This window comes from Corylus avellana, chromosome 2, assembly GCF_965113065.1.
Source record: "Corylus avellana chromosome 2, dhCorAvel1.hap1.2, whole genome shotgun sequence".
In the NCBI taxonomy this organism is placed as follows: domain Eukaryota; kingdom Viridiplantae; phylum Streptophyta; class Magnoliopsida; order Fagales; family Betulaceae; genus Corylus; species Corylus avellana.
Window position 1 is genome coordinate 4,589,927 of NC_142491.1, and position 18,748 is coordinate 4,608,674.

The 18,748-nt window shown below is 36.0% G+C and overlaps 1 protein-coding gene and 2 pseudogenes across 3 annotated transcripts; all 3 read left to right on the forward strand.

The window, feature by feature from the left end:
* Positions 1-1,798: 1,798 nt before the first annotated feature.
* LOC132178050 (zinc finger (CCCH-type/C3HC4-type RING finger) family protein) lies at positions 1,799-10,619 on the forward strand. 3 transcript variants are annotated; one of them, XM_059590523.2, is made up of 8 exons: positions 1,800-2,009; positions 3,593-3,680; positions 3,775-4,568; positions 4,975-5,044; positions 8,931-9,019; positions 9,120-9,180; positions 9,724-9,811; positions 10,118-10,619. In XM_059590523.2, exons 1-6 carry the CDS (start codon positions 1,999-2,001, stop codon positions 9,154-9,156), a joined length of 1,089 nt encoding a protein of 362 aa, XP_059446506.1. In that variant the 5' UTR covers positions 1,800-1,998; the 3' UTR covers positions 9,157-9,180; positions 9,724-9,811; positions 10,118-10,619. The 3 variants fall into 3 exon arrangements, with proteins under 3 accessions (XP_059446502.1, XP_059446506.1, XP_059446499.1); XM_059590519.2 differs by having other exon boundaries at positions 1,799-2,009; positions 8,931-9,180; XM_059590516.2 differs by lacking the exons at positions 8,931-9,019; positions 9,120-9,180; positions 9,724-9,811; positions 10,118-10,619 and adding an exon at positions 7,794-8,267.
* A 2,437-nt stretch (positions 10,620-13,056) lies between these two features.
* Positions 13,057-14,415, forward strand: LOC148587222 (subtilisin-like protease SBT3 pseudogene; annotated as a pseudogene).
* A 1,834-nt stretch (positions 14,416-16,249) lies between these two features.
* On the forward strand, positions 16,250-18,672 carry LOC148587223 (subtilisin-like protease SBT3 pseudogene; annotated as a pseudogene).
* The last annotated feature ends 76 nt before the right edge of the window (positions 18,673-18,748 follow it).

An 18,748-nucleotide genomic window follows, 5' to 3' on the forward strand; every position in this document is an offset into this window, starting at 1 on the left:
GGTAGTCAATACAGGTGGGCCTTGACTGTGTGCCATGTCATGATACATAGGAAATTTTTCTGGACACAGATTTCACGTTTAAAAGGGAAGGAAGGATAAATTAAAGGGGAGATGTGAGATAGAGCCATTCAAAACAGAGGAAATATGGGTAATATTATGTATTCCAAATATAAGGGATCTCAGTTCAATTTTTTTTTTTTTTTTTAACATATCTGCACAAGCACAAGAGGAAGAAAGAGATTCGAACTAGTGACTTTCACTTCATTAGGCGCGGTCCCAACCGATTGAGCTACCTCTTGAGGATTATCTCAGTTCAATTGTCCTTGTAAAATGTTGCTCCCAAGTTAGTCTCTCATTGAGTTTATGCTATTTTTCTTACTCACTATGTACTAGTTGACTTGCATTGTTTTAAGTGGTTAACGCTTCTGTTTTTTTAAGCGATTGGCACGAAAAGTCATTTAAAACACGTTATGTTGATGGATATATAATGAATGTGTTAAATTAGTATGAAAAATAACATTATTCTTTATCCCTTAGAAGCATAGAATTGTAGAGGATCCCATCCCCTTATATATTCAAACGAAACTCTCGTCTTCTTTCAATAAAAAATAGAAAAAATAAATAAAAAATTATACATATCATTTTCAAACTTTTAATTGAAACAATGTTCGTAAATCACTAAAAAATTGCAATGTACCTAATTAGGGGTGAAAATGTGGGTGGTTAATAACTGCCTGCTAACTGCTTTTTTTTTTTTTTTTTTTTTTTTTTTTATATATTTCTTATTAAGTAATATTAGTGAATATGTATTAATTGTATATAATTTATTTAATATACAATAAAAATAAATTGTTTGTATGTTATATAATGTAAAGTTTTTTAAAAGATGAGTTGGGCATGAAGCCAAGAACACTGACGCAAAGAGAGTGAGGTTTTCAATTTGCCTCTTGGCCTTGTCTCAGACTCTCACACGGACAACTATAAGTGTTTTCAATTGCTTTTTGTTTGTCTCACATCGAAAAAAAAATCTACCACTCCCACCTTCACTTATATATATAAAGCACATATCCTTCCCTAATTCTCTAAATATTGCCTTAGTCAAGGACTTAAGTTGGGTGAGCCCAGAGCCAAGCTTCGAGTACTCGGCTAGCCAGGGAGAATGGCGAGTCGAACCGAACACAAATTTTTTAATTTTTTTTTTCCTTTAAAAAATGGTTAACCGTTAACAGTCTAGGCGGTTAGTAAATTAAAAATTTTATTAACCGCCTAGGCGGTTACAGTCAACGGTTTTAGTCAGTAACCGCTAACTCTAACCGCTTTTTTACTCTTAATACCTATTTTGTCATACAAAAAGATAAAATTACCCATGAAATGATCAAAAAGATTAAAAAAAAAAAAAAATTCTTATAAATTCGAGAAAGAGAAAAACCGAAAATAAAAAATCCACGGGGCATTGGGTCTGGCCACCCATAGCCGCTACTGTGGGTGGGTCACCACTTTTTTTTTTTTTTAAATTTTATAATCTTTTTGTATTATTTCATTTTTTTTAAAATTTTTTTGTATTATTTTATTTTTAAAAATTTATTATAAGAGTATTTTTGTCATTTTAGCATAGGAGAGATATATTGTAATTTTATGGTAATTTGGGAAAATATTGCTTTAGAAATTGCGGTAGTTTGAGGGTACGTACGTGTACTTTTTTTGAAAAAGAAAAGTGAAACTCCTTTGACCCTGCACTTTGCTATAATTTCACGATTGCCCCACTCTTAACAAACACGTCCAAGTCACAGTTTTCCCGCAGGCGGACATTCCCGTAATTTCATCCCAGTACCCATACCCATCTTACACCGCAAGGCACGCAGAGAGTACCCCTAGATTTTCGCTGCGTCTTCTCCTTCTTCGGCTCCTCATTAAAAGAATCGATCTCGAGGTTTAGGGTTTCGGTTTTCGTTTCTCATAAAATCGCTCCTTCATCTCGCACTTTATTATATAATCGCCATGTCCAAGAGGTAATCTATCTTTAATCTAGTTAAAATTTCATTTTTTTTGCCGATTTAATTTGCTATCATTCTACGTTTGACCTTGATTTTCCCAACGTTTTTTTTTTTTTTTTGAACATTTCTGTGCCATTTTGTAGAATAATCGTGCATGAATATCGAATTAAATGTTTGCTAGTAAATTTTGTTGGAGATATTACTGTGTCTTTGTGTTTTTTTGTTTAAATGTTGAAGTGGCTACCTTTTGTGAGTAATTATTAATGGCAGGTTATGGGTATGAAAATTTGTGAGTTATTGTTTGGTTGCAAACAAAAAGTAGGCGCTGAAAATTTTTTTTTGGCTTTGGGACTCCTATGTTGAGTAGGAGTTGATTTTCACAAAAAGTTTTTAAATTTCTGTGGTATTTTGTAGAATAATCGTGCATGAATATCAAATTGATTGTTTGCCAATGAAACTTTTGTTAATATTACTATTTTTTTGTTTGTTTAGTGTTTAAGTGGTTACTGGTTACCTTTAGTAAGGAATTATTAATGGGTTTGAAGAGGCAGATGGCGGGTTTAAAGATTTTGTGAGTTATTGTTCGGTTGCAAAGAAAAAATAGGTGCTGAAAAGGATTTCCTTTTGGTAACAATGATTCTTTTTTGACCCCCATGTCGAGTAGGAGTTGATATTCTCTGGTATATATCGATACAGAATTGTCTACATCTATAAAATCTGTATGGTTAGTAGCATTGACATAATATCGATTGATATGATGATTACATGCTTCAACAATTAGCTGGTGTTGGGGAGATAAATACCTGGGGAGTTTGTCTCTAAGTGAGGCTTGATATAACAGGCCTATGGTTTTGAGCCCAACAATGTTATATTAATGACACACTATTGTTGCTATTACTTGATGTGAATTCTTTTACATGTGAAACTATAATAATTGGTGACATAATTAACCTAGAAAGTCTCTAAGTGAGGCCTTGAGATAACACGTATGATTTTGGGCCCAATAATGTTATATTAATCCCTCACTTTTGCTGCTGTCACTTGATGTGGATTTCATCACGTGAAAATCCAACAGATGGAGACATAATAATAATAATTATTTTTATAAGTAGGATGGTAACATATATGTATTTGTGCAGAAAATGTGATAAATTTGGAGACATTGCCTGGCTGCTGAGATTGTGGTTATGATTTTGCTGTTTGTTCTTAATGTGTCTAGTACTTGAAGTGGTTACTTGGGATTGAGTTAAGACTGAATTTGTTTTATGGGTTTCTATCTTTCAAAAAGAAAATTGCTTCACTCAATTATGAATTTAAGAATTAGTTCTACAGACATATGGTGGCACTTCACATGACAGCGATCATATTACATAAGGCTTCCTTGAATTGAACTGGATTTTCCTTTTTGCTTTTTATTTTTCAAAAAGAAATTCACTTCATGCAATTACAAATTTATTAACTTAGTCCTATGGGTATATGTTAAAACTTAACTTGAAAGTGACCATATTACATAAGGCTTCCTTTCCTTTTTTTTTTTTTTTTTCTTGGTTAAAGATGATTTGGACTTTTTGTAATCTTGTATTTTCTCACTCCTCCAGGGTTCTTTGTAAGTTCTTTTCTCATGGGGCATGTCTGAAAGGGGAGCATTGTGAGTTTTCACATGATTGGAAAGCCTCTCCAAATAATGTAAAATTTTTAAGCTCAATGTGCTTTCATATCTGCCCGTTAATTTTCACTCATTGATATTTTTTGTTTGCCCCATCATGGCTTTTCATCGCAGGTTTGCACCTATTACCAGAAAGGACTTTGTACATATGGTAGTCGTTGCAGATACGAACATGTTAAAGCTTCTCGAGGCCATTCTTCTGCTTCATCTTCATCAACAAATGCACAGCAGTCTCTGATTTCAGATCCTGTTCCTCAAGCTTGTAGTGCTAGAACTCAATTGGTTGGGGTTACTCCAGTCCTAGGTACTCCCAGGGAGTTATATGCTTCAAGTAGACCTTTAATTCCTGCTGCTAAACCTGCCTGGAATCAAGAGTTTGGGCACCATGATCCTCTAGATGATGGGGATATTGGGGAGCCTAGCGGTAATAGACCAGCTGACCATTCTATCTGTTCATTTGCTGCTGCTGGTAATTGTCCCCGCGGAGAAAAATGTCCTCATATTCACGGTGACTTATGTCCCACTTGTGGAAAGCACTGCTTGAATCCTTTCAGACCTGAGGAAAGACAGGAACACTTGAAGATGTGTGAGAAAAAGCAAAAGCACCTGGAGGCGTTAAAACATAGTCAAGAAATAGAATGCAGTGTTTGCCTGGAACGAGTTCTCTCAAAGCCCACAACAGCAGAACGGAAGTTTGGGTTGCTGTCCGAATGTGATCATCCATTCTGTATATCCTGTATCAGGAATTGGCGTAGTAGTTCTCCAACCTCTGGGATGGATGTTAATAGTGCTTTGAGGGCCTGCCCAATTTGTCGCAAGTTATCGTACTTTGTTATTCCTAGTGTCATTTGGTATACTACAAAGGAAGAGAAGCAGGAAATTGTTGACAGCTACAAGACTAAGCTCAAGTAATTTCTTAACTATTGTCTAGGTCTCTATGTTTCTTGTGATCCAATTGCTGGTTTTTCATTTCCATATTCATTTTTTTCCCTCAAAGCAATACATGAAAATTAGTTACTGCATTTATTTTTAAATATTAGAGTTGTAAATTCCATACTATTCTATCAGGATGGTGCCATATGCTGCTAATGTTTTTTTTAGTTGGGAAAATCTATCAGAAATTCTTTGAAAACTTGCAATTTTCAGAAACTGCCTAGTCAAGTTTCCTTAAAGGGCTGTTGCTCGTGAGTTCAAGAAATTGATAAACAAGTTAGATAACTAAGAATATAAGTTTCTTGAATGTTTATTGCTGTTGGTTTTTGTTTTTATAAGTTATTGCTGTTGGTTTTGTAACTAATTATTTTCTTCTTTCAGGTCAATTGATTGCAAGCATTTTGACTTTGGGAATGGAAACTGCCCATTTGGGACTAGTTGCTTTTACAAGGTAATATGAGTGTTAATGAAAGTTATTGCAATTTTCAATTTAAAAGGTTTCTTGTTTGTTTAATGCAACGCTTTATTTTGAGCTTCTTATAGTACCTGGATATTTTTATATCCTGTGTGTTGGTAAAGACCATCTCATTGATAAGAGTATCTTTTTCCTTATCTTCCGGAGGTTTGACAGCGAAGAAGTGGACGTTTTCTGTCATTTTCGTATTTGCATTGTTAGTTGATTTTTTTTTTTTTTGGTATTCTTTTCATCTCCGTTTTGTGTCATTATTTGAGAATTCAGGATATTATTACAACCGTCTAATAGTGTAGTAGAAAGCAAGCTCGGTTTTGTATTTGAACGATTTGGTTGTCCTTATTTTTTTTTTTTATTTTTTTTTTATATTTTATATATATATATATATATATATATATATATATATATATATAATAAAAAAAAAACTCTAGAATGTAAGTCAAGTCACCACAATATGCTTTCAGATTCACAAGCGTTGAAAATTTTATTTCCATTCCTTACCTTCTCTTCCCTGTTTGAAAAAGAAACACAATGATTAATATCAAAATCTTTTAACTTTCTAACTCTTAATGAAACCATTTATGTAAATATACACAAGCCTGCACCAATCATTCCACATTCAAGGATATGTGGCATACTGCGTTTTTGTCTTTGTTTCATGTATTATAATTCCCTGTCTCTTGGGTAACTTAGTATGCATCCTAGATAATTGACAGAAGTCATTTTTAATTGATCAACCTGGCTTTGGGAATTAGTACTACATCATAATCTTTGGTGGTGCTTTATTATTATTATTGTTTGGGGTCACATTTCGATAACACAATAAAGCCTGTAGTCCGATTAGTTAGGTAAGAATAGGACTGAGCTTGCTCAGTGGTAACATGAAGAACAGGGGATAATTTTAGCCAACTGATAGAAGAAAGCAAACTCAACAGAACCATAGCTTGGATGACCCATAGGAGATTCATTTCTTCATAACTTTGTGACTATGCTTTAGTTTGCAAATTTGTTTATTGCCTGTGATTTGACTAGTTTTCTATGTTGGTACGTCTATTTGGTTTATATGCTTGTAAGCATACATGCAACATAGCAAAGAGGAGCATCGTAGCAGTATAATTATTAAATGGTATAAATACGTTACAGGAAGGACGTGTAGAATTGCATGCCCTACTCATGCAGCATGTTGACACTACTGGTCTTGCAAGGGGACTTAGTAATATCTACTGTTAGGATGTGGAGGTTTTCTCCTGATTACTTCCCCCCCCCCCCCCAAAAAAAAAGGAAGAAAAGAAAAAAGGACACATGGTGATTCAATCTCTATCACCACCCTGACCACACTGATGTGAAAATCACCTCGATTGTCTCCATGACTTACTCCTATTGAACTCCACAATCACCTCCATTGCTGCTCTCAGAAATCTGAGCAAATTCCTACTACTGCCAGCACACACCTCTTGTGCCATTCCTGCCTGTGATTCAGCAATCTTTATTCTTCTTTTCGCCTGATCATCCCTTGAAGGACCAGTGTGCCCCTACTCCATTAGTGGTGTCAATGGTAGTACCTTCCTTTTTGCTTTTTACGAAAGTCTTCCATGTTGGTTTTTTGAACATGCTTCTTTTTTTTGCTTTGTGCAAACATTTAAAGAATTAAAAAGGGAAATTGCCCCATACCCCTTGAGTTTTGGCCTTATGTCAGATAAGGACGTGGGTTTTAAATTTTGACAATTAAGGATTTGAGTTTTGATCATGTGACAAATAGATCATTTAGTCTATTTTTTAATGGTAGAAGTGCCAACTGGCATCTTTTCCACGTAAGACCAATGAAATTGTGTCACGTGTATTAAAAAGCCAAGTCATCATCCACATAGGCCTCTAAATAAAAATAAAAATAAAACATAAAAAAAATGGGACGGCGCCACCTTCCACCCTAGTGGCGGGGCGGTACCCCCATGTGGGGGTGGATGGGGTGGCTCCACCCTTACTGCTTGGGGTGGCCACGCGAGTACCCACCCCGCGCACAATGCGGCCCGGGGTGTGGTCAGCCCCCCTCCCCTGTGGGGGTGGAGGAGTGCCTCCACCTCCCTCCACTCTGGCAGACAGTGTGTTTTTGTTTTTAATTTTTCAATTTGTCACATGGTCAAAACTCAGATCCTTAATTACCAAAATTAGAAACTCAATTCTCATAGGACCAGAACTCAGGGAGGTATGAGGCAATATCCCAATTAAAAAAAAAAAAAAAAAAAACTTCTCTCCTCACCTCCCAGCACAAAGTGTCTTCTCAAATGCCTGAATATCTTGTATGACTTCATTTGGTCTTTCAAATGTCACATTTCTGTGCAGAGAAGTGGAACAAAAAGATTGATTCCCTTGTTTCTAGTATATCAAATTAAAATGTGTATTAAAACAATGTGACAGTATTATGTTTATTATTCATGCTCTCTCTCCTCCCCTCCCCTTTGTTTCCCTCTTTTTTTTTTGTTTGTTTTGTTTTGTTTTTTGTGTTTGGTTCTTCACAGTTTCCGTAGTTTTTTTTTTTTCTCTTTCTGTTCTGGCACAACTGTGCTGTTCCTTCTTTATCAGGGAGTCATGTTCCTACAGTTTCTGTCAGAATGGCATCTTGTGAATGCTGTTTTCAGAGTTATACACCTTTTGTTTGTCATTTACTTTCATCTAGGAGAGGGTTAGCTTTTTGACTCCTTTAATGGATAGAATTTTGTTGTGTTTCCAGCATACGGTCAAGCCAGGCTCGTACACATGGAGACATTTCAGGCCCCCTCCACGAAGGCCACGTCCACACAGAACCAATTTTGTGGCTATGGATGACTCGTTTGATGTGTTCGAGCCCTTAGAAGGATTGGAGGATTTTAATGCTGAAGATTTATTTAACGAAGAATTAACATCCTTGGAGATGGCTCTTTTATTGATGGATATGGGTTTTGATACATGTGATTCATCAAGTGATGAGGAAGATTTATATAGCCCATGAGCTACTAGATTTAGCCAGTTGTAATCCTGTTGATCTTCTGTGGGGGGGTTTTTTTTTTGTAATGATTGCCGTGTTGTTGTTTTGTCAGTGTACTATTTGTTGCATCTGCGAAAAGATTGCTTATAGTTTTTGAACTCTTTTGACTGTAGTTTGTGTTATGTCAAGATTCTATTATTTATATTTGATATCTAGGTTCCCCATCAGGGTTAGACTGTTTCTCTTTGGATAATCACTAGCATGATCTCATATTGATGTTAACAAGCCTGGATGCTGTAGATTCTTTGGTAGATTTTCTATTGCGGAGAGAGCCTAAAAATTCATGTTTGTGGGTAATAGTGCATAGTTTCCTTGGAGACGTTGTCAGCAAAGAATGTTGTAGCTTGACGGGTCACTGTGTTTTCTAAGGTTTTACATTTACACCTCTTTTTGGCGAGTTTTTGCTCCTTGAAGCTTGATATTTAAACACATGTAACGTCCCTTGCTGGTGAAGGGAGTCCCACCATGACATATATTCTTTCTATTTGTTATATTTCTTTTCCATTAGTGGAAGAGGGGTTACAAAGCTTGTTGAACTTCTTTAGAACTCAAATCTCAGTAAAGGGTTCATTGGACTGGGATTTATGAAGTGCTTTAGTTGAGAGTATTGGCCGTTAAAGGGGGGCTCATCTTTGTCATGTTTGTGAATAGCATGTTAACAACATATGAACTCATTATCTGTGCTGCATGATTTTTCCTTTTTTTACAGGTTTGTGTGCCTTTTCATCTTGAAAGTAATGATATGCAGCCGCTTTTTATTTCTTCTGTCATATTTGTTGTCGCATGCTGCATAATAAGATCAGAGTCTTATTAGGTTCTTCTGCATTGATGTTCTTTTTGCAGCATGGATATCGAGATGGCAGTCTGGAGGAGGTTGTTATACGACATCTTGGGGCTGAAGATGGGCACACTGTGATAGCTAAAGATATTAGGTTTTCTCTGTGCCTCTTATTTTCATTCCAGTTTTCCATTTTTCTTCCTCTTTCTTTTTAGTTAATTCTGTTGTCCTCACTGAGTTTTGGTTTTTGACAGGCTGTCAGATTTCCTTGCTAACTTGCATTTAAGGTGAAGGGTTGCTGATATATACTATAGAGTAAGAAACAACTCAGGACTTGGCTTCTGCTTTCCATATATGTATTGGTCCACTAGGGCTTGACCCGTGGGTCAAATTGTTGATGTTCCTTACTACTAGATAATTCTATGTCCAACTAGACCTCAAACTAATAAATAAAAGCAATTTTGTATTATGTAAAGTGTACTGCGTACCTCCCTGGTGCTAAGAAAGACTGGGCAACATGGAGAGGAGAAGATGAACTCTAGATATGGCATTGGAGGCCATCAGAGAAGTTCACAATGACGGAATGTTTTCATATGCACCCAGTCTAAAGGGTTTCCTTGATCTTGTAATACACCCTAGCTGTGTTATTGCCTAAAAACTGGAGGTCATTTTTACAATGCACCATGCTCCTAGATAGGCATTTTTCTTATATACTTCATGTGTACCTGGGTTGTGCTTTTAATGATATTTCGATTACTTATCAAATTTTTTTTTACTGTGCACCATGCACCAGTGAGGTATTGGCCTAATCGATTGCAAAGAGTTTCCTAATTACTTGAACCAATATTCATGTTGCAGGATATCTAATTTTTATGGAGAAACCATGTGCCACTTCAATTGCAGAGTTCTCTTCAATTGCCAGTGTGACACTCCAGTTTGTTGTGAGGTATGAGATTATACGTTATGGGCTAATATTATAGTTTATTCTGCAATGGAATTTTTATATGCTTTTCTATGTTTTATGTAAATTGGTAGTAGCTCAGGTGGACACAGAAATGATATTCAAAGCATTTTTTCCTTGAATATTTTCGTTCCATTACAAGCCTTTGTAGCCTAGTGGTATTTATCCACCTTTCAATGGTGAGGTGTTGGGTTTTACCTGTTGTGGGTGACTTACTGTCTGTGATTTCTTGATGGCTTACCATTCTCTTGAATCACCCCCTCTCTCTCTCTCTCTCTCGCTCTCCTGCAGATTTGCTTGCTGGAGCGGACCAGAGCAAGGAAGGCCGGGGCATGCTGCCGTATTTTATTAGACTGCATTTTCTATCAAATCAATAAAATCATAGGTACGCCATTCATTGGATGGATGTGTTTGATAGTTCTCCTCAGCTCTGGAAAATGAATTTAAGTAATGGACGCTCAAATAGCCGAGCTGTTACTATGTTTCCCTTGTCACCAGTGAGAAACTGTTTTACGTAATGGGTTTTTGTTTCTGTTGTTGTCAATGTCGAGCTATGATGACATGTTCCAGGAAACATTGTCTTTGAGCTTCTTTTGTATTCTTATCTGGATTTTGCTACCGGCGGCGTTTTCAGGCAGGAAATAAATGGTGGCAAGAGCTCCGTAAAACTTAGCTTCTATTTTGTATTTTACTTGTTTTATTCAAAGTGATTACTTGACTTTTTTGGAGTTATGCTCGTAAATGCCACTATGTCAATGGGAAAAGGATCTTGAGATGGATGTTATTTATTTCATGATCATGATTTAAAATTGGTGCATCTAACGGTGTACATGCTTTTACATTATTGAAATGTGTAGGATCCAGCGGCAAAACCAAAATATACCATGATTTATAATCATGTTAACACAGCATGCACATAACCCTTACAAGTAATTTATCTCCCACTCTATGCAATCCGTCTAATCCTTGAAGAGACCAGCTAATGGTGCATAATAGGCTTGAATTGTTACTTATCCTCATTGATTATTGCCACAAAAAGTCATTAACTTCACTATGACCCCTCAAATATTGGAAGAGCCATTTACTTGTATTATACACTAGAGGAATAGAATCATTGTACCTACACTTCCTCAAAATTATATTATAACCCTCCCAAGAACGATGATAGGTAGAAAATAACATACATAACAGGGTCATAGCATTTAATTCAAGCCAACATCTCTTATTGATATACTATGGTTAATTTGTGAGATGTTTAGTGGAATAAGACAAATTTGATTACTAAGACTACTTCTAGAATAGAATAGTTTTATAAAATTTCATACTCGATATGGTGTAGGTCGTCATTGTATGTCGTAATAGACAAATTTGGTTGGGTGTTGGGAATTTTGTGTTTACTCATAATAAGAGTTGCCTTTAGCCTTCAATATTGAGGGCAAGGCGTCGGCCATTAGGTGCCTAGCTGGGACCAGAAAGTTTTGGGTGGCCAACACATGATGTAGGTCTTAGCCCCCCGAGCTTGTAGCTTGGTTCTTGTCGAGTTAGTATTCTTTGTCGGGTCATGCTCGATGCAAGGTCTTTATACCTCATTCGATAATGCCCGAGATGAGGTCTTTGTGACTTTAGGTGTATGGGCAAAGCCACTTCTTTTGTGTCCCTAGTCTGGCTTAGCACCTCAAAGCTTAAACTGCATGCTCAGTATCAAGGAACGAATGACTTTTCCAATAATTAAATGCCTAACATAGAATGAATCCATAATCAGACAAAAAAATCCTCAATATTAATGCTTCTATGATAATCTTCACCAAGTAACTCCATAATTTGACCAAAAATTCTTGACCAAAAAAAAATTAGAGCCCAAAGGTTCTTGACAATAGAAATTGCAGCCTAAAAATTTTCAATAGCTAAGATTATTAAAAATAAAAAAATAAAAATAAAAATTCCTTGATGATGGAAATTAAAACTTCTAGAGTAATAACTCAATAATTCGGCATAAGATCCTCGATAATAGAGATTACGACCATAAGTCATTTATCAAACATGGCAGTCAGGTTTTAGTCAATGAGAGTAAAATGATATTTACCTCAAGCAACGTCAAAAGGGTAGTGCCTCATTTAACCTAATTAGTGAAAAATCAGAGTAAAACTTACCTATCGTAAAATAGAGATTACGACCGTAAGTCCTTGATAATGAAAGTTAATAAGTTAAAAAAGCCTCAGACAACCAAAATTAATACTCACTGGATTTAGTTTTCTTTGCATTTCTTAATGTTTATGTTTATTTAAAACCAGTGAATCTGGTGATGCATGCATCCAATTGTTCATCAACTTCGCTATGATCCTTCAATGTTGGATGAGTCATTGACTTCATAACTACTCATAATTCATTTCCGAAAAAGTCATTAACTTCACTATACATTATCCCTCAAATGTTGGGTGAGTCATTGATTTTAAGGAATAACTCATAAATCATTTTCAAAAAAGTCATTCATTTCACCACATATGATCCCTCAAATTTTGGACGAGTCATTGACTCTGAGGAATAAAATCAATCTCAGCTCTGTAGTTTCTCTCTATCACCCAGGATTGGTAAATTAAGAAAGTTATCTCTGATTTCTTTTCTTTTAGTTCCAGATCTTCCCTCTTGGGAGGCTAGAAAAGTTAACAGAAGTGTAAATTTTTGTGCTCATTATGTGGCATATTGGGCCACAACAAGAGTTTACTTAGACTGCATTCCCACTTTCTTCTCTCTCCCCCCCCCCCCTCTTCCATCCTATTTGTAGCTGTAAAGATCTACCTCCCTCTCTTTTGTAATTTGCTCCTTGGTTTGTTCTCGAATGCAAAGTTTGTTGAAAATAAAAAATCATCAAAGCTACATTTCCCCAAAAGCGGATTATTATAAACCTCCTAAGAATTGTTCATATTCTGGGCCAGAGCAATGAACCTATTTGAAGTAGCTCATTTTCCACCAGAAAAAGATGCTTAGGTAGAAAATAATATTCATTTAATTCTAGCCAATATCGTTTAAAAATATATTATGGTTAATCTATAATACGTTTAATGGACAAGAAAAAGATTTGATTACTAAGATATTACAAAGTCTCGTGGCAAGAGGAAAGTACAATAATTGATCTCATTTCCGGTGTAGATCAAGCCGTTGCTGATGGCGTGGATGTGATAAACATCTCCTTAACTTTTGACATATTGCCATTGTATGAAGATCCTTGTGTAATGGCAACATTTTCAGCAATGGAGAAGGGCATAGTGGTTGTAGCTGCAGCAGGAAATAAAGAATCGGGATTGGAAACTACAACCAATGGGATCCCATGGGGTTTAACTGTTTCTGCGAGCACCATTGATCGATGGTTTGCTGGAACTTTGAGTTTTGGAAATGGTGAAACCATTTTGGGATGGTCTATGTTTCCAGATGATACTTTATTGCAAAACGTACCATTAGTGTACAAAAAGACTATATCGTCATGTACTTCACTTGAACTATATGATATCCAGTATGGGGTTATCATGTGCGATCCTGGGGATTTCTATGATCAAATCAATTCTATTGTTAAATCCCATGCATCAGGAGCAATACTTGTCTCTGATGATCCCAGACTACTAGAATTAACAAATTTTCCTTGTCCTTGCACCGTGATTAGCATCAAAGACGCTAAAGTTGTAAAGTCTTATATGGAGAATAATGATTCGCCAACAGTCACCATGAACTTTCAACATACATTTATTGGGATAAAGCCTGCACCGACTGTGGCTAATTACTCTGCTAGAGGTCCATCATTGAGTTTTCCAAATATCTTGAAGCCAGATATAATGGCACCGGGGTCATTGGTCTTGGCTGCTTGGGTTCCAAACATACCAGTGACTGAAAGAGGGTTAGGACAAAATTTATATAGTAGCTACATCATAGGCTCTGGAACATCCCTTGCTTGCCCTCACGTTGTTGGCGTGGTAGCGCTTCTAAAAGCTGCACATCCAAACTGGAGTACTGCCGCCATTAATTCTGCCATAATTACCACTGCAAATGTATTGGATAATTCTTTTGATCCAATTCAAGACCATCATTCTCGATTGGCTTACCCTTTTGACATGGGAGCGGGTCATATTAATCCTAACCAAGCACTTGACCCGGGTTTGGTTTACGATGCAAGCCCCCAAGATTTTGTGAATCTATTGTGTTATTCAAACTTGACTGAGGAGCAAGTCTTCATCATTACTAAGAAAAATTGCTCCAACCCATCTCCTGATCTTAATTACCCATTATTCATTTCTTTTTACAGTGATGATACAACATTGATTGTTCATAAATTTCAGAGGATTGTGACCAATGTTGGTCAAGGTGCTGCAACTTACAAAGCGATGATGGTTTCACCTCGGGGTACTACAGTTGATGTCTCACCCATGACTTTGGTGTTTCAAAAGAAGTATGAACAACGATCTTATAATGTCACTATTACATATAAAGGAAATAAGGATAGGCTAGTTTCATATGGTGAGTTGCTTTGGGTCGATAACAATAGGAAATACAAAGTGAAGAGTCCTATTGTAGTGTCTCCTAGGGTTGAAGGTATCTTTTGAGCTTGTATGAAGTTCTTTAAGGATGGTTTTTAAGAACTTTTGTTTTTGTTGTAAATTTAAAACATGCCTAAGCTCAAGTAGATGACAAAGTTGCATGATGGAAAGCTTATGTTGAAAACCTTTTCCATTATTTTTTTTTTACTCCACACTCATCAAAATGGCTATCTTACAAACTCAGTTTCAAAGACATTCTTACAAAACTTGTGGCCATACAAGCATATATGACTTGTATGACGACCAATCAATCAAATAATCTTATATAATATATAATAGGAGAAATACCCAATAAGAATTGATGGACTTAAGAGAGTAGATTTTTTGTTGCATTTGAAATTGATTAATGAATTTAGGACACAAGACAATTAATCTTCACTCGATATGGAAGTCTTTTATGACGACCAACCAATCAGATAATATTGGATCAATTTTTAATTAATAACTATATACAATTTCTTTTATTATAATTATCAAATTGGTGAATTACACTTTACTCCCCATAAGCCACCACCTCAATTTCACTTATACCCATAAATTACAACTCACTAATTTTGAGATCCAGAAATGATCAAAATGTTTTCAATTACCCCTTGGGTCAAATTTGTCTATTATTTCACATGCCCATCAACTTTTTCTTGTGCAAGAAAACATCTTAGTTTGGTGTAAAAAATAAAGAAACTTTATGAATATTTTAAAGCAAGACTTTGGGTAATGAAACATGTTATACTCTTAAACAGTCTGATCAATTAAGTAGGCTGCACAAAGAAATCTTTATGGGTTCATAAGAAGGTAGAGTTAATAATGTCTACTTATAATTAACACATTATTATCATAGAAAGTCATTAACTTCATTGTGTTCTCTCATGTGTTGGATGAGAGCTTTTAGAGCTACTATTCCTCATAAAACTAAAATATTCCAATAGAATTTTTAGAAATAAATTAACAAAGTATGAGAGTTTACATTCTAGACATATTTTAGTCATATTCACAATTAAATCAAAACATATTGGCACTACATTCGTGGATCCAAGATTACAATGGAGAATCTAGATTGCTAATTAAAAAGTACTACTTCAAATGGGCTCAACTCATTTAATTTAAGAGTTAAAATGCCATATTGTCCTTTGCACATGGAATCATATAATTTACATTTGGAATCATATATTGATCATAATGGACTTCGGTTCTTAAAATAGGATATTTGCTAGCTTAATTATATCATCAAAGATCCCCAAATGTAACATTTTGTCATTCACTACAATTTACTTATCACCGTTTATGTCTTAAGGAATAGAATCAAATAAACTTCCCAAGAATGATAATTGGTAGAAAATAATATTTATGACAGGCCCATATTACTTCTAGAATAGAATAATTTTATGGAATTTCATACTCGATTTAGCCTCTATAAAAAGGGAAGTGCTAGGAAGCCAAATAAATGAATTCAGAAATTTTTTTAAACTGATGTGGCAGACCGTAAGTGGCAGACAAATGAGAGAGAATTGCATTTTTTTACTTAAAAAAACCTTGCCACGTTAGTTTGAAATTTTTTCTAGGTTAATTTGTTTGGCTCCCTAGCACTTCTATAAAAATGAGGCTAATTGATTTTCGCTGCATCATGTTCTCAAAAGGATACAAACCATCTTTTTTAATTAATTTTGGTTTTTTAAACGAGTCTCTATCTCTTTGTTTTCTAATTTTTTAGTCTCTATCATTCATTCCTAACGACCATTTGACCAATATGTTCAAAAGGGTTTGATTTTTCTTTATCATTTGTAATGCTTTCTAGACCTTGTTACATATGTTTGGTAGTATATATAACATTCGTATCAAAGCAATGGCTTTCATCCTTAAGGAGAATATGGAGTATCATGTTAAAAGGGTTCCACTCCGGTTCTTATTCTTCCTTATGTGGTTTTTGTTAACTCTTTATGTTAAATCAATGTCAATGAAGAGGTCTTCATATATTATTCATATGGAAGAGTCTCACATGCCCAAGGCTTTTACGACTCATCACAATTGGTACGTATCCACTATTAATTCCTTGCAATTTGCGAGCCCTACTTTATTGGATAACCATCGATCCATTCCATCTCTTCTATACACCTATAATAATGTTCTTCATGGTTTTAGTGCTGTTTTGACTCTAGATGAACTGGAAGCTTTAAAAAAGTGCCATGGGTTCATTTCAGCTTATATTGACACAACTGTCACACTTGCAACCACTCGTACTCCTAGCTTTCTCTCCCTTAATGTCCCTAATGGCCTGTGGAATGTCTCAAACTATGACAAAGGTATTATAATGGGCATTCTCGATAGTGGTGTGTGGCCAGAAAGCCCAAGCTTCAATGACAAGGGTATGTCTACTAGAGTTCCGTCAAAGTGGAATGGAACATGTGAAGGAGGAGAAGATTTTAATTACTCCATGTGTAATTCCAAGATTATAGGAGCTAGGTACTTTAATGAAGGTTTGAAAGCAAATACTAATCTTAGCAAAATTCTTAGCAAAGACTCTGCTAGGGATGATGTAGGGCATGGGACCCAAGTTGCTTCCATAGCTGCAGGTAGGAACTAATCTATTAAATTGGCGCATGCTTTTAAAGCAAGTTTTCTCACATGCATTTTTAATTCTACATCTATTTGGTCTTGACTTACTCTGTGCACTCCAAATTTGTCCTTGCAGGTAACTTCGTTGATGAAGTGTCTTATTTTGGGTATGCTAAAGGAACAGCCGTTGGTGTTGCACCACATGCAATGTTGGCAATTTACAAAGTCTTGTGGAAAGAGGGAGGTACAATAATTGATCTTGTTGCAGGTCTAGATCAAGCCGTCGCTGATGGCGTGGATGTGATAAACATTTCCTTAGATTTTGTCCTATTGCCATTGTACGAGGATATTGTTGCAAAGGCAACATTTGCAGCCATGGAGAAGGGCATAGTAGTTGTAGTTGCAGCAGGAAATCAAGGACCGTTGAAACGTATAACCAATGGGATCCCATGGGGTTTAACTGTTACTTCGAGCACCATTGATCGATGGCTTGCTGGATCTTTGATTTTTGGAAATGGTGAAACAATTTTTGGATGGTCTATGTTTCCAGGTGATACCTTAATACAAAACCTACCATTAGTGTACAGAAAGACTCTATCATCATGTACTTCACTTGAACTATACGACGTCAAGGATAAGATTATCATGTGTGATCCTGGGAATTTCTCTGATCAAACGGATTCTATAGCTAAATCAAATGCATCGGGAGCCATAATTGTCTCTGATCATGCTCTTTTACGAGAATGTCGAGATGTAAGACGTTTTCCTTGTCCTTGTGTTGTGATTAGCTCAGAAGAGGCTGCAGTTGTAATGTCTTATATGAAGAATAGTGCTCTACTGAAAGTCACCATGAACTTCAAACAAACCTTTACGGAGACAAAGCCTGCACCGATTTTGGCTTATTACGCTTCCAGAGGTCCATCATCAAGCTTCCCAGATATCTTGAAGCCAGATATAATGGCACCTGGGTCATGGGTCTTGGCTGCTTGGGTTCCAAACATACCAGTGACCTATACAGGGTCTAGAACAAATTTATATAGCAGCTACATCATAGACTCTGGAACATCCCTTGCTTGCCCTCACGTTGCTGGCGTGGTAGCGCTTCTAAAAGCTGCACATCCAAATTGGAGTACAGTTGCCATTAGTTCTGCCATAATTACATCTGCAAATAAATTGGATAACAGTAATCATCCAATTCGAGCCTATGTCGATAATTTTCAATATGCTTCCCCTTTTGACATGGGAGCGGGCCATATTAATCCTAACCAAGCACTTGATCCAGGTTTGATTTACGATGCAACCCCCCAAGATTTTGTGAATCTATTGTGTTCGAAGTTCAGTAAGGAGCTAGTCTTCAACATTACTAAGCGATATTGCTTCAACCCATCTCTTGATTTTAATTACCCATCATTCCTCTCATTTTATAGTGAACCTAAAACATTATTTGTTCATAAATTTCAGAGGACTGTGACCAATGTTGGTGAAGGTGCTACAACTTACAAAGCAATGATGGTTCCACCTGTGGGTACTAAAGTTGAAGTCTCACCCATGACATTGGTGTTCCAAAAAAAATATGAGCAACAATCATATAATGTCACTATTACTTATAAAGGAAAGCTTAGGGATCAGGAATTTTCATTTGGTGAGCTAATTTGGATTAATAACAATAGAAAATACAAGGTGAGGAGTCCTATTGTGTTGTATCCTAAGTAGAAGGTATCTTTTGAGTTTGTACCGTGTTTTCTAAGAATTGTTGTTAAAGGACTTCTGTGCTAATGGAAAATTTAAA

Bases quoted from the DNA above. Each gene is read 5' to 3' on its own strand.
- LOC132178050 (XM_059590516.2), top strand. The intron at 4,569-4,974 runs GTAATTTCTTAA...TTCTTCTTTCAG, and splicing joins AGCTACAAGACTAAGCTCAA to GTCAATTGATTGCAAGCATT. The intron at 5,045-7,793 runs GTAATATGAGTG...TTGTGTTTCCAG, and splicing joins GGACTAGTTGCTTTTACAAG to CATACGGTCAAGCCAGGCTC.